At 48.7% G+C, this 16,076-nt stretch overlaps 1 protein-coding gene across 1 annotated transcript; it reads right to left on the bottom strand.

Annotated features, from left to right (window-relative positions):
* Positions 1–11,032: 11,032 nt before the first annotated feature.
* LOC116628981 (disintegrin and metalloproteinase domain-containing protein 21-like) lies at positions 11,033–13,282 on the bottom strand. The gene has a single exon (XM_032399281.1). The coding sequence runs from the start codon at positions 13,268–13,270 to the stop codon at positions 11,033–11,035; it is 2,238 nt and encodes a 745-aa protein (XP_032255172.1). The 5' UTR covers positions 13,271–13,282.
* Positions 13,283–16,076: the final 2,794 nt, after the last annotated feature.

Raw genomic sequence — 16,076 nt, 5'->3', positions numbered from 1 at the left:
AATAGGATTCCGTCATACGTGGACCCCAGACTGTTTATTGATTCACCTGTGAAAGGACATCATACTTGATTCCAATTTCAGCCATCATGAATGAGCCTCTACAATCATTTGTGTGGACATAAGTTTTCGAGTCAGACAGGTAAATACCTCAGAGCATGACTGCTGGGTCCCAGAGCAAAACTGTGGTGGAGGCTTTTCCAAGCTGCCAAACAGTCTCTCAAAGTGACTGAATCCATTTCTTCCCACCAGGATGACAAGCACATTGTTATTCTGCATGATCACCAACAATCACTATTGCAAGGTTTCAGGATCTTAGCCCTTCTAGGAGGCCAGTAGTAGCAGGGAGGAGGGGTCTGGGTTCACTCTAATCCTGACACTCTCAGAGATGTGGACTCCAGGGCTGTGCACACCTTTCAGTAGAGCAGTAGAAAGGGACCCTCACTCTCCTGAACATCTGATGCATTATGACTCCTCATGGAAGCACAGGAGTGGTGCAAGCACAGGGCTCCAGTCCCTCATGTAGAAAGCCTGATCTTTCCTGCACACACCAGTGTGACCCCAAAAGACCTACTTCCAGGGACCCTGACACATGCTCACAGGACAGCTTGGACATGGGTCCCAGAGGGAGGGACAAAAGGTTATCAAATCCCCTCTGCCCGTAGCCCCTCCACAGAGCAGGGGCACAAACCAGTGGAACTGAGGTAGGGAGTTGGTGTGTAAAGTGAGTCTCTCATTGTGGATGTCCTAGTCCCCTTGTGTCCTGTCCAGGCTGAAGATGGAGGAGCCAGTCATGGGGGAATTGGGCTAAAGACTCAGTTCTCACAGACCCCCACCCTCCTCTGCCCTACTCCTGCCAGCATCCAGAGACAGGCTGGAGGTCAGGGGGTGGTGCGGGTGCACTGCCCACCCTGGCCATGCAGATGTGGTCCTGATAAGGAAAAACATACTCGTGTCACTAGTTGAAGATGGTAAAGCAGAGGGTCTCCCAGGAGGGCTGTCATCATAGGTGTCAGGGCCACTGAAATGGGGTCTTGATTGAGGTCAACTCTGAATGGGGCATGGGCAAGTAGGGATTTATAACCAAGGAGCACAAAGGTCAGTGGGTGGATAGTCACTAAGAAGAACCATCAGGGGTGGGGGTAGGGGTTCTGGCGATCTGCACCGAATGGGGTCCTTGCTGAAAATGACCAGGGTGATCCCACATCACCTCAGGTCCTGGGGGGGATGAGAAGACAGCCAAATAGCAAGGTGACCAGATGCCCAGGTGGGAGGTTCTCACTTTTCTGACTTGGCAAGTCTTTTAAAGGTGGACAATGAAGAAGTCCAAACGTCAGGCCTAGTTGAAAACAGCACAGGGGTCTGAGTAAAGGAGGGAGTCTGTCATTCCTCAACCAGTGTTTCCACCAGCGATTCCACCATCTGGCTCCCAAAGGCAGCGACACCTCCGTCCTGTGTGACCTTGTGAGAAGCACCACCAGGGAGGCAGGGAGCATTGACTCAATGCTTCCCTCCTGGGCAGGTGACATCTCTCCCTGAGGGCTCACTTGAGGAAGAGCCCCTAAGAGTCAGGCTGAACAGTGAGGGGGGTCAGACATGCCCTCAACAGCCACATGCTAGTTTGGTGTATTGATCATTCTGAGCTGAAGGCAGAAGCAGGAAAAGCCCTTTGCCTCTCCCAACGGCCTAAAAATAAAGCACACATTTCCAATGTGTAAAGGAAAATTACTTTGACAAAAGCCAAATTTTGCAATACTGCCTCCACACCAAAAAGGAACTACTCTGGAGACAACCCTTACCACCTGAGAGACTCTTGTGTGCCTCACAGAATAAAGTGGATTTTGTACACTTTCTCTCCCTCTCCTCCACATATGGTGCCTCAAAAGGTAGGTAAACCTCAACCATCTGGGCTCATTTCTTTGTAGAGCACTACAAATGGGTTTGTGAATGGCTACTAATCACTCCGACCCTCTGTAGGTATTGTGCTAAGGGAGTTCTTGCCCAAGACTGCAGGGGAGTTATCAGGCAACCTGGCGTGCCCCTGGGAGCCCTACCCAATCCCAGGAAGACCATGGCACACCTGCAAAGACATAGAAGGGGCATCGCTCGAGTCTGGCCTTCTGTGCCCTCAGGTGAGCTGCTCTGAGTTCAGACTGTGTGCTCAGCAATAAGGGGGATGTCCCTGGACCTTGAGGTGATGCTGCATGCAGGGTGTTCAAAGGGGTACTGCATTAAAACAAGGGCTCTGTAGCATAGAAACCATTTAATTTCTGCCTTAGTCAGAAACATTCTCCCTCATATAAAGAGGAAAATCTGAAAGAGGGTAGTTGGATGGGCTATGCAATCTCTCCATGCTATCATAAAAGGTGTGACTCCATTATTTGGAAAGAGCTTCAGGGAATTAGAAGGAAAGGAACAGAAATCAGCCACCCTAGTGCTATAAACAGAGTCTCTACCAGAGTAAAAGTGGGGGTCTCAGGTTGCTCAAGGTCCACTCTTGATCACCAATCACAGAGCCTCCCTATTTGTCTCAATGTTTCAAGATATTATCAAAGACAGGACAGTGAGAAAAACAATCGCCCGGCCCTATAGAGAAAGGAAAACTTGCAAAATGATCTGTCCAGACGCCAGCACCCATAGAAGGTTCCAAGACCCCTCCCATGGGACAATTCTCCATGTCCTGAAGGGACGAGTTGGTCCACAGTCACACCACAGGGCCCACCATTAATTACATAAACAGAGGGATGGGACCTGGATTGATCTCTTAGCTGACACCTTGTGGGACTCTGTTGTTTTTCAGAGGATATAGCTCTCCCTGTCACCTGATGCTGTCAGAGCTGCCATGGCCCCTTGATCCCCGTCTCATAGCCAGCACCTCAGCCACCCGGTCCTAAGGGTCCCTAACGGTCATGCCTTTCTGGCCACTGATTCCTGGCTAGCAAGCCATGCAGGCAGAGAAGTGTTCTGCAATCTTCTGCCACCTACAGTGGAAGGGTAATGGAGTTCTCATTTCCTGCCCTCAGACCAAACCTCAAGCTTCCTCCTTTCCCTAATGGAGACCCACCTCCATTTAAAGTGCTCTGCAGAGGATGCATCTTTAAAAGATGTGCCCAGTGATGTCCAGGCATCCCATGCACATGAGGCTGGATGGTCTACAGTGCAGAGCCTGCATTCAGGTGGCCTGGGAAAGGAACAGCCACCTCCCACCAGATGCCCAACTCCCTGTCCTGGTGCAGAGGGAGGACCTGACCCTATGATATAGGCTCTGCTACAACAGGATATTCTTGCTTTTCCTCTGCACCCTGTAACACCCTAATCTTGTGATTCAAAGAGCAGAATTTGATTCAGGTGGCGACCAAAGCTACTGATTAGTAGGAGATGTAGGAGCCATAGAGTCGTTTGTCATCTCTCGGCTCCCTTGGTCTTGAACCCAGCTGCCATTGACCCCTTCCCCCAGTTACTGGTGATGGGACTGCATTACAGCAACAGACATCTGCTCAGATTTCTTGTCAATCCCATTGCAACCTGATTCACACTTTGTCTTTGCATGTCTGTTTCGAAGAGATCATTAATTTGAGCTCAATTATCTCCCCAAGTTCTTGAAGCCGACTTACCTTTTATAGCTTCATCCAAGACTGCACTTGTTCAGTATGTCCAAGACTTGTCCCTCTGTTACCGAACGAGTATTACAGACTCCACTGTCCTTCTGAAGACATCAGCTAGACGAGGACACATGCCTTCCCATCTTAATGTCCATGGACGCAAACAAGGGTACCAACAAAGACAATCTCACTGTACTTCAAAGCTCCCCAGAAAATGTCTTGTCAGTTCTGTAGATCACTCTCCCTAAAACAAAAACAAATCTGAGTGAACCCTTAGGGAAACATGGCTTCAGCTGCCATTGGACTCCACACCTCTGCCCTTTCAAAATCTCTATAAGACAGAGTCCCATCCCTGCAAGATGCCACCTCAGAGTGCTTTTCCTGGTCCTCAGAGGCATTCACCTCCTTTAAAGCCTTACTATTAGCTCTGTGCACACCCTGGGTCTCAGTTAAGTCAATGTAAATAACACATGTCACTCCATGGAAATGATGGCAGGTCAGCAGGTATCCTGGGACAAGTTGTGCCTTTGGGATATATGCTATAACTTCCTTCCCATATGCCAATTAGACCTTGGGCCATCAGGAAGTCCTGCATACTTACACTACTGCAGCAGATGTCTGGATACATGAAGAGTCCCTTTCCCCTCTGTTCCTCTCTGACAACTTCGTCTTTCCCAAGGCAGCCACAAGCCTATGAGCAGCCCACTGAACCCATCCCTCCATCAACTTGTATCATGTTAACACTTTTAAAATCCAGCTACTCCACAAACCTCCTGATGATTGAGACCCTATTTCAATCCACATGACAGCCTTCAACTATGGAAATGATTTCTAGGACACCTCGTAGTCAACTGTGGCTTCTATTCTGGACAGCTACTGAATGTGGGGAAACATAACTAGTCATGCCAGTTTGTCCACTCAAACACTCAAGCATACTCTGCCTACCGCAAAATCAGTCTAAGCCACCCAGCTCCCAGGTCTTCCCAAAGCTTGTTCATCTGCAAAGGGAAAAAATTACCACCATTTACAGCCATTCCAGACATATCTCTGGGATCTACTGGGCTGTTGGCACCATCAGAAGTCCCACTGCTCCTAACCACTGTGGTTACTGAGGACATATTGCCAATGTCCTATACATGCTGCCCTGTTACAGGCTACTGATTCTGCTGCCAAAATGGATAATGATCCCTTCTCAGCAAAAACTGTAAGGAGACTGACACTATCTCTCCAAGAACTGATAAAGCTGACAAGGCTGGCAAATTCACAGCCAAGAACAGAGTCCCCTGTCTTTTCTCCCACTTCGGAAACCTAACTTTATCCCTGACTTATATCATTGGTTATCATGTAATGTTGCCACAATGTGAAGAAGACACATGGGTACCACAGGTGGACAGACAATTCTCAGATGGAGTGTGCATCCGGTTGTGTCGACTTCCTGTCCCCTTTCTTCTGACCTTTGGGCTTGCACTGAGTCCATCAGATGGGATAATGAAGAAACCAAGAGACAACAGGTTCTTCCCGGGCATCCACAAAACCTCTGACCAAATTATTTCCCAGGGCATTACTATAAACCTCACCCAGTTTCTGTAGGAGTTCAGCAGACGCAGGGAGTCCCCCTCAGTTTTCAGTGCCCTTTGGGGCTCTCCCAATGCATTTGATAGATTTGCTCCCTCTTTGGTTACTGTCTGCATGTTTGGTGGATGGACAGATGCTGTCTGACAATACATGACATTGCTGCACAGTGGTTAAGGATGGAGTACCTGAGATATCCCAGCTTTGTCATTGTGTTATGGATTCAGCCTGACCAAGGAACTCACATTAGCAGTGAGACAAATCACATGCTTGCAAAGACTTGGGGGTAGTCCTTAGAATTCCATAACCCACGTCATCCTCAGTCATCACAGATGAGGATGAGGTTGATGAGGAGGATGATGGGAACAGATGTGCAATATGAAAATCTAGACACCAAAAGGGACTTTAGGAAAAATCTGTCAGGAAACTGGACTTAAATGGCCAGAATCAGTTGCACTTGATGCTTACTGAGATGTGGAATTCTCCAAATAGGAGGTATGGACTGACCCTCTTTGAAATAGTATTTTATAAAGGAATCTTTAACCCTTTCACTCCTGGGTTGAGAGAACTTGGTGAGGATTTCACTGAAGAAGATGATGCCATGACTAACTATGTCCAAGAACCAGCTGGAGAACTTGGATCATATCTTCCACAGATAAAGAAGATGTGGCCTATGCCCCTGAAAAGCCTTGCCACCCCTTTATACCAGGACATGTAAGGTGCATTAAGTCTTTATAGAGTGCAAAGTACCACCTTGCTGGAAAGGACCTTACCATGTACTGCTAACCATCTACACTGCCATCAGAATGAAAAGAAGATGCTCCTGGATTCACACACACTGCACAAAATAGACCCAGATCACCACTGGCAAGACCATGGACGGCCATGCCCATGGACAACCACAGATAGGGATACCCAGAACCAATTCCCAGGCTCTGGAAGCACATGGCATCACAATGTAGGTCACTGATTAAGAAACTGGATGTCTACCACCTCTTTTCTTGTTTCAGTCTCTCTCTTGTTCAGAGAACAAACTTTATGAAATGAAACCTGCCCTTCCCCCACTATTGAAAGACTGACTACACCTCCTGCTCTTACTCTGACAGTCTACTGATGGTCATCCTTCTGACTGTGTCTGCCCCATTCCCTGTGCTGTTTGCTCAGCAGGTCAGGCCCACACCCTACTCCAATTTTCAAGTTCCATCTGCATTGTATAATCAGTCTGATGGTCAGTTGTGTTGACATCAGGATTGTGAGTACAGCTCTGAATTAGTTTCCATGCCTGTGCACACGAGGAGGTGAGCCCACCACAGGGATGGATGAACGGAAGGCTGTAATGTCCAGAACCAGAACAAAAATGTCACTCTTCCTTTCCTTCCCTGACTTTGTGGGACCCAGAAAACACAGGGGTTCCAGGGCCAGCCCTTGCTCAGGTGATCTATTGAGACAGAATATCCTCCTTTGCACAAATGCATACATGGTGCTCGGTCCTCTCTCTCTCAGGGACATAGCAAGACAACATGGCAGTCAGACCCTTGGGCTGACGTCCACACCACTCCGGAGTGTCACTAGATGTTCCAGCATAACTCCCATGGCACAAACACTCTCCAGATCACAAAATGTGTCCTATGGTACTCAGGCCACCAGTGCATGAGCTGGCATAGCCCATCACTTCCGTGATAAGGCTGCATTACAGTTGAGTCACTTAAAACTGGGCCAAAATCTGCACTAACTTGGTCAGGTGACAAAACCTGCCTAATACCTGCCAAAGGACTGCAGGCCTCCCATGTCTCAAAAACTGGCAGAAGCCCATAAGAATGGGGGTGTGCTGACAGTAACATGAGCAGTGACAGGGGGCCTCAGTCGCCCAGGTCAGGAGAACTACAGGCCCCTCCCCTTGACCTGGGGGGGGGGTGGCAAACATCATGGTGATGGTGCAGTTGACAGGGTTGCCCACAAGAGGGTGGGTACAGGTGTACAGGGTGAAAACAAACCTTGACTGAGACTCCTCTGACATCAATGCTGAAAGGAACATACTGGTTAGATCAATCACTTCAGTGTGGTCCCCTGCAGCCCTGCAGCCCTCAGCTGCCTGCACAGTGTTGGGGATGCATGCCATAGGAGGGGACATGGGTATTTAAATTTCAGTAGTCAAATGTAAAGGGCCACCTGCTAATAGGGGCTATAATTCCTGGCAAATGGGGAAACTGAAAGGAGACATGGTGTGTTTAATGACCTTTCCCTTGAAGGACCTTACATTATGGGCTGACCTTGCTCAGTCCCCTATTACAAACAACATTGGTGGGTATATATAGTCTTGATCTGGGAGGGGTAGGGGTGGCCATCCTACAGCCTCCTGATGTGCAGATCCCACCAGAGAGGTCAGGTACAAGGTTCATTCCCACTGGCCTTGCAGACATCAGGTCTTATGTACCTTTACCAGGAAAGGGCAGGGCCAAAGTGGCCACTGTTGCTCAAAAACTTTCAGTAAATTTTGCTGCAAGAGTGATCCCAGGGAAGTTGAACACTTTCTACTATTCTGCCTGTTCAACCTAGTAAGCTAAAGGGCACCCCTCGCTTATGTTCAGAGGGGTTCCTGGGAAGCACTGTAACTTGGCTCCAGGTCAATGAGAGCAGTAGAACTTGTGTATGAGTGTGTCCAGAGGTAACTAGAGATGTACACAGGTGGATGTCATGGGAGGAGCAACAGGCTCCAGAACTGCCAGGTCCTGAGGCAGGGGCCTTGGCAGCAGCCCCCCCGCCCCCTGGTGGTCAGGGTTGGAGTCCCATCAACTCCCAACAGGCTGAGACTGTTTTGTTCAGAGGGGTGATGGCACCCACCTGAAGGTTAAGGCCAGCAGTCTCTGCACGAACCCCAGGAGACTGAGAAAAGTTCTGACTTGTGTTTCAGCCGTCCTGAGATGAACTCATTAGGGAACCCTGATCTCAGAGCTGCCCCTGCAGAAATGTGTGGGAGTCATCCATCTCCAGAGGAAAGGAGCTGGAATGAAGTGCCACCCATTGACTGAGGCTGATAAGAGGCCACAAAGCCCCTTATTCCCTTGGCACCCTCCACTCGGTTCTTGTCTGTAGAGGCGGTGGGCCCATTGGCCTCTGTGGCAAACAAGTCTTGGGCTTCAGGAAAATTCTCCTGGCTATTGCATCCATGCTTTCTAATGCCTGCTGTCCTGAATCTGGTATTACTATGAATTATAAAGGCACAGGGTTATAATTAGGGATGTGCTTTATGAAGAACTCCTCAGATTCTGGCAACAGTGGTGTCTCCTCAGGGTTGGAAATTGTCCTGGGTTCTTGGGACCCTGACATTAGGCAAAAGGACACACCCATTTAATTGTCCCAATTCTACCTAAGAGGAGGCATGCCTCACCTGGGCTTGTCCCCTGACAGTGGGCCTGAGCTGTCATGCCACAAAAATCCAATCCCAGCAATCAGAGCCTCTTGCTTCTTATCTCAGGGACTCTGCAAACTCAGGGAGGCTCTTCCTCAGTTCACTTCCCCTTTTTATCTGGTCTGCATCTCCTGCCCTGGTGGCTTGGTGTGCTTGGAATTGACTTTGGGAGCAGCGACAAGTGTGGAGGCTCCTCCAAGATGTCCCTAAGAAAACAGACCTGTAGTACTTCAGGGTTCTCAATGAAGGTTGAATTTAGGGGATTTTGCCCACCCCAGGCAGTGGGCACATGACAGGTGCTGTAAGCAAGAGTGCACAGGCATTTCCAAAGACTCACAAGAGTGAATCAATGTCCTTGTCTCTCTCCTTGAGGACAAATAATTCCAGGAAACCCTGTGTTTCTGTGATGGTGCAGTTACCTATTTCTGTGTCTCAACCATGCTGGTCCTTGGACATGTTGATACAGTATATGGTGACAGGGAACACCTGGGATGGATGTTGTCTCTTCCTCAACTCATGTGTGGTGTCTTTCTGCACTGAGGTGTTCTTCTCAACCCCTGAGACGTTGGGGATGATTGGTGGCAGTACCAAGGATTGCATCCACAGGGGATGCCTGCCTTGGCCATGTTCTCCACCCAGGCTGCCATGATGCTCTTGGTAGAGTTGCCACTGTCATGGGCTAGGGCTGTTGCTCTAAGCTATACACCTGATTCCCAGCTGCCACACAGTGTGTCCAGTAGCTGGTCTCCCTTTTGGCACTAACTTAGGGATACTGTCCTTGGTTCCTAGGACTAAATAAGCTCCACCTGAGGTCCCTTCTTGGGGAAAGAGGCAGAGCCCTACTGTCCACATTAGCTCCCCTCTTGTCAACCCAGGACAGTCCCATATGATTATAGCCCATCTCAACCAGACCCGACACCTAGCTCGGTCTTGTGTAGAGACAAATAGGAAGTACACAGATCTGGGGCCCCCCAGACTGGTTCCTACTGGTTGGTCTTGGCCAAGAGTCTGACCTTTCACAGCATCAGCAATTTAGGGTGGGTTTTCTTGGCACCACCTGGCATCAGCCCAAGCAAAGCTACAGACCACCACCAAGCAGCAGCTCCTTCCCAGAGAGTCTTAAGGGTCTTGGTGAGGAAGTGAGTGAGCCATTCTCAGCTCCAAGACATTATCGGGGGCCTTGGCTGTGTTACCAAACACATCCTTGTGGACAATTGTGTTGGGGACCCACAGCTGCTGTACTGAATTAAGAACATGCAGACTGTATCCTACTGAAGGAATAGGCATAACTTACCCACACTGTGTTAACAGGTGGCTTCCTCGGCATCTGAGCTCCCACCCTGGGGACGTGAGACCCACATGGCCATTCTGACTGAAGGTGGGGTTTCAGTACACCCCGCAATGGAAGTGGAGTCTCAGATTTTATGATGAGCAGATCCCAGAAGCAAGGGGGCACAATGACCTAGGGAAGGGCTGGACTCCATCCAAGGTCACCAGGGTGCAGGAGATAGAGAATAGGGTAGCAAGCACCTAATTACATAGGAGGCAGATAGGGCTGAGGTCCATAATGCTTCACAGGCTCACCACTGCCTGGTTATTTGAAAAGGTGCCTGGGAGAACCAGAGTGGGAATCCCAGGCAGGCACTTATCTAAGGGTGATGGGAGGTGAGTGTGCATGGGACTCTGTGTCCCATGCCCAGGCAACAGCTCAGAACAACAAGTTGATTTTCTCACCACACCTGCACAGCAACTGTCACTCCTCAGCACCCTGAAATGCAGAGTAAAATGACAGGTAGGGATGAACTTTCCTAGGGCTCCAAATGAATGTCAGAATCATCAATGGTCTCTTTTTCCAAACTTTCTGATTTCATGGGATGCAACATTCAAGATCAAGGTCTCAGTTTCCCGTATTCAGAATCATGCTCTCTAGCGTGGCAAAGCTTGCACTAGGTGGGATCACACCCCAGTCACCCTCCCCTACTGCCCACGGCCACCCCAGTGTGGAATAGGCAGCATGGGTGGGGAGTAGCCTTCCATTGTCCTGAACCCTCTTTGGGACTGGAGAATGAGAGATTACCTGGACAATGAGAAAAACCTCAGTGTTCATGAGCACTCTTTTGGAGAAATGTCAAGAATTTGCCCCTACAGGATCCTGTGGCAACTCCCCTTAATTCTGCACCCAGGCACCCCAGCCCAATCCCAGATGCTGACTCAGGTACTCTGGACAGTGTCTTGGGCTCAATGTGGGCTCTTACAGTCTTACAAAAATATATAAAGGCCAGCACGTGTGCTTTTCATAATTTATTTCAGAGTTCTGGTCAGTGACCTATCACAGACTTAGTGTGTCAGGTGATATGTGTGGGGCCACTGTGTCTTCTGCAGACCCATGGAAACGTGGATGTCAGCTTTGCTACCTCCTTACTGTAGTTTCACTCATACTCTTGTGAATTGCCTATTTTTGGTTATGGGTCTGGACACTGATTTCAGGATAAGCTTCACCAAAATTCTCTTCCTTAACTCTAACTGTCTTTATAGTTCTTACATTTGTGGCAACGCCAAAGAGGAATGCAGCTATTAAGGCATAAATGCGAGCAAAAACCACTCTCAGATATATCACAGATTCATCACTTTGCCTGACTGACCGCATTCTACTTGGAGGGGGTCCACTGTCTATGCTCCCACCAGCACCTCTATCAATGCATAGCGGAGGTTCCCAACCTACGTGGCAATGACAGTTCCTATTATTGTTGCAAATCCCCCTGTGACTGCATTTCTTAGGTAAACAGTCATAATTCAGCTGAGCCACAGTACCATTGCAGTAGGTATTGCTACAGAACTTTCCAGGAGCACAGGGTGTACCAGGTCTCACATGACCAACATCATTTGCTCCTGTGGAGCGATGTGAGTCCAGCCCAAAACACAAAAACCCTGAGATGAGAGACTGATGGAATCCCACATGCTCTTGCAACCGGGGGAGATGTGTGACATTACCACACTGCAGCCTTCCACACTGCACGTCTTCTGGGGCACAGGCAATACTCTTCATTTTCACAGCATTTCTTCTACAGTGTCCATATCTACTTGCTCTAATATTTATGGTGTAGCAGACATCTGCACCTTTCACAGCATTTTTACCAAAGATTTCTTGGCAGTGCACAGTGCGGTCAGTGCAATTTCCATGATAGCAGTAGCCCTCTTCAGTGCACGGGGTTCCATCTTGCATATAGAAATCATCAGGGCATGCCAAGGACTGCCCACGGCAGTACTCCGGAAGATCACATATAGTTTGGATTGGCCTGCACAGTGTCCCAGCAGGGGAATAAGTGCAGTTTGTACAGCATCTGCCTGTATTACATTTGCTGCCAGAGGTGAAGATACAATCACTGGTACAGCAGGGGTTGCTGTAACACTGCTTGAAGGAGCCACAGTCACACTCCTCACCTTGATCTACTATGTAGTTTCCACAACGATCATGGGTCAGGCTTTTATTTGAATACACAATGTTGGTTGTGTACATGCACTCAAGTCCCTGACCACCGACTATGTGCTGCATATGCTTAAAGGAACAGTTACTGAAGGAATCTGTCAGACCAGGTGATCTGTTCATAATGCAAGTGGACCTTCTCTGGCAAAAACAGTATAAATCATCATAGTATATACCAAAATTTCTTCCCACTTTTTGTGTTGCTGTGATAGACAAAAATAAATACTGTCTGCCTAGGTAACCAACCATGATGAGGTTTCTATTTGTGCATATACCATATAAGACGGGTTCATAAACAGAATCCTGTGGCCCTTCTTTAATCATGATTATAGATGAATGTGGTTGAAGATGTGGAAACACATTACGCTCATAATGTCGAGTGTATGGAATCTGTGTCACGTGGTAATTGCCCATGGAAGCTGGATCTCTCTGATTATAAATGATCATGAATGAAATATAATAACCTACATCAATAGCTTGAAAGAATGAGTCAATTAAACTACATATCCTTACCAGGAATTGGGCACATTTTGACACGTTGTTGAACACAGTATACATTGACTTGGAACTTAGGGCAAGTGCTTTCACATTTCCATGATGGGATGAATACATCTTACTAGAGATCCTGGGGACAACACTGGCATTTGCTTGAGAGAATAGGAGGTCCCTAACCTCCTTATGTCCCAATTTATACGTAGGTCCCGTTCCATTGCTGTTTGCCACTATCTGAGAAACAATGTGTTCAAACCTTCGGGAATTGCTGAGGGGTTTGATTTCATAGGTAAGGTCATCCAACTTCATGATACCTTCAAGACCCCCATAGCACGTGTCCACAGTGACCATGGAAAGAGGAATCTCCTCCAGGTAGCCGAGGTAGTAACAGTCTGGAGGGATGAAGGGGTAGTCCATCTGCAAGGCTCCTTGGTCATCCTGAGTCATCATCAGCAGATGTCTGGACCAAAACAGTTTCTTGCGCCGCATATGGATAACGTGTCTCTTACCCCCAAAATGAAGGCTGTAGGACAGCCAGCCTGGCAGCTGAAAGCCTTTGCCATGGTGCAACTCCTTCCTGGGAATGACCACCTCAGAGGAGATGTAGCGCCATGAGGGACGGCCTTGAGAACCCTGGACAGGAACCAGGCTTGCCCAGAGTGCAAGCAGCAAAAGAAGTGCCCTCATGATGACCTGGCCCTTTGCCAGCCTCATGCCCCTGCTCAAGGACACCTGCCGCAAGAATGGATAAAGGGAGGATCCTGAGTGAGGGCCAGGTCTAGAGCATCTGACAGAACAGAGGGCTGCCTCAGACTGCCAGCACCCTACACCTGGGGGCCACCTGTGGGGATTATGTCACAGTCACAGGGTGTGGCAGTGGGTGACCTGCACATCAGTTCAGCTGGGGTGGATGTGGGATAGGTGGGTGGGCCATGTGCATGAGTGCTCACATGGACATGGGAAGGGAGTTCAACCCAGAGGTATCCTCATATTCAACACGTTCAATCTTTTCTCCAATTACTTTAATATGTGATATACAGTTATAATACAATTAACTCCTTTACCAATTCCATCTCCCATGGTACTGCTGGGTCACTTTCTGTGGATTACCCCCATCCCTCACTGTGGAGACACTGCTTCCTACTTCCTTGGCATGTGGAGGTAGACATTGCAAATTATACGTTAGAGGTGTTGAAAATAACGGTTTTTTAATGTTGTGTGTCCTAGCACATGTCTTATTCTGGTTTGCCATTAATTTACAAGTCATTTGATCCTTCGGTTTTTGCTTTGACGCTTCCTTTGAGCTTACTGAATAAAACATTCCCTAGTATTCCATGTGATGATCAGTGAGTTACAAGTTTGTATTTTTTCTTACACCAGCTGGTGAGAACAGAATGTACTGCTGACTACATGGTAAGACCCAGGGATTGTTCCCTCTAATCCTCTATTGTGGTTGTTCCCTCTAATCCTCTATTGTTGTTCTTTCCTGGACTTTGGCAGCATGTGTGGTTCCCTTCTCAGCTGAAGGCACGGGGGGCTGAAGTTACTTTTGTAGTTGGCATCATGTAGCCTGGGTGTGAACAAAAAATGTTGCCACTGCACTCCCTTTTTTCATCATCTACCCTAAACCCCTTTAAAATCCCCTGGGTCAGGCAGAAATCTCACTGTTGGCTTTTGAAGAAGACTGTGCCTTCTGCCCAAGTGGCTGGCCTCCTCAATAAAGCTCACATTCCTTTTCAGTCAAAACTCATCTCTGGAATATTGGCCTTTCCAACAATGGGCAGCTGAACGTGGGTTTCGGTAACAGTAAAACAGAGAGTGGAATGGCAGTTGCCAGGGGCTGGTGAGAGGGACAATGGGGAGTTGCATCTCAAGGGATATGATTTTCTGTTATTCAAGATGATTAAGTTCTAGAGGTCTGCTCCAAAACCATGTACCTGTAATTAACAATACTGTGCTGTACAGTTAAAATTTTGTTAAGTGGTTAGATCTCAGAGGCGAACGCTGCACTCCAGGTGCTGCAATCCCAAGGACACGGCCTCTCCAACACCTCCAGCCATGGAGAGTCAGCAGCATCATCGGCGGGAACGGTCGCAGCTGCCTCGGCTCCTCTCTTGAGTCCTTCCCATCACCTCGCTGAGACCCTGTCCTGGCTACGGGGACACCCCTTTTTGTCCTGCCCCTGAGGCTCATGGGACCGAAGGACGACGCAGGGATCCAGGGCCGGACTGCGGGCAGTGGCAAGCACCTTGTGAATGGTGCTCTGGAGCACTTTCCATGATTACTATTCATACCTCTTCCTGGGACACTGTTGAAAGGACCAGCAAATATCCGGTTTCCTCAGATATAATCTCAGATTAATGGAGTTGTGGAACAGATTAAACTCGTCCCACTAAGATCAGAACAGCTGAGCATCACATACCAAGAGTGACAGCCAGTTTAAAAAAAAAAAAAGAGAGCTGCAAAGTTTGGATCTTTTCCTGCCTTAGAAGCAAGAAAAATGGAAAATTGATAATCAAAGCTAAAATGAACATTAAGAATAAGTGACCCTGGGAAGAAGGAAAGATGGTGGAGGAGTAGGGAACCCTATTTCAACTGGTCCCCGGAATTGAGCTGGATATCTACCAGACCACTCTGAGCACCCACGAAACCAGCCTGAGATGTAAGAAGATCTGAATCTCTATAAACAGAATACCGCAGGCGGTTGGTTTTGAGGTACGAAGTGGGGAGCCCTGATTCTGCGGGCAGATATCAGAGGATAAACGGCAGCGGGAAGGAGCCTGGCCATGGGGATCCTACACCACCAGTGAGTGACAGCCTTACGTGCTGGGGATGGGGCGCAGACTCGCAGACTGGTAGCGGCGGGGAAAGGACTTTAGGGCAGCCCCTGGGGCAGAAACCCGGAGCGGCGGGGTTGCGTGGGCGAACTGGGAGCACCTACGGTTTTAGAAGCACAAAAGGCAGAGACGTGCCCTGACCTCGAGGCAGGACTGGGGGCCCTGCGGAGGTGCGCACAGCCCAGGCCACTGCAGTTTATGGCAGCACAGACAGAAACGGAGACAGTGTGGCCTGGAGAGGTCACTGAAGAACAGACTGCAGTCTCTCTGCTCTGAGGCAGAGAGTTGGAAATGGTCTCTTCTGCTCTGACTCATGGAAGAGACCAGAAAGGTGCCAGGGAAAGCCGCCAGAGAACAAAAGTCCCAAAAACTGATTCCCGCTGAGCCCATCCCCTGCCACAGGGGGGCAGGGCAACTCCACCCAAACAGGGTTGCCTGAGTAACAGTGCGGCAGGCCCCTCCCCCAGAAGACAGGCTGGGAGAACAAGAGGCCAGCAACCCGAAGGTCCCAAGAAAACAGATGCATCTTGCTTGGGTTCTGGTCAATAATTTGGACTCTATACATTCCCTCAAACACCCATCAACAGAATGACTAGGAGGAGGAACTCCCAAAATAGAAAAGACTCAGAGATTATGACTTACGCTGCAGATTTACAAATGGATGCAGATATAACCAAGATGTG

Source organism: Phoca vitulina, unplaced genomic scaffold (genome assembly GCF_004348235.1).
Source record: "Phoca vitulina isolate PV1807 unplaced genomic scaffold, GSC_HSeal_1.0 scaffold163, whole genome shotgun sequence".
NCBI classification, from domain to species: Eukaryota; Metazoa; Chordata; class Mammalia; order Carnivora; family Phocidae; genus Phoca; species Phoca vitulina.
This window is presented reverse-complemented; position numbering and strand designations above follow the sequence as displayed.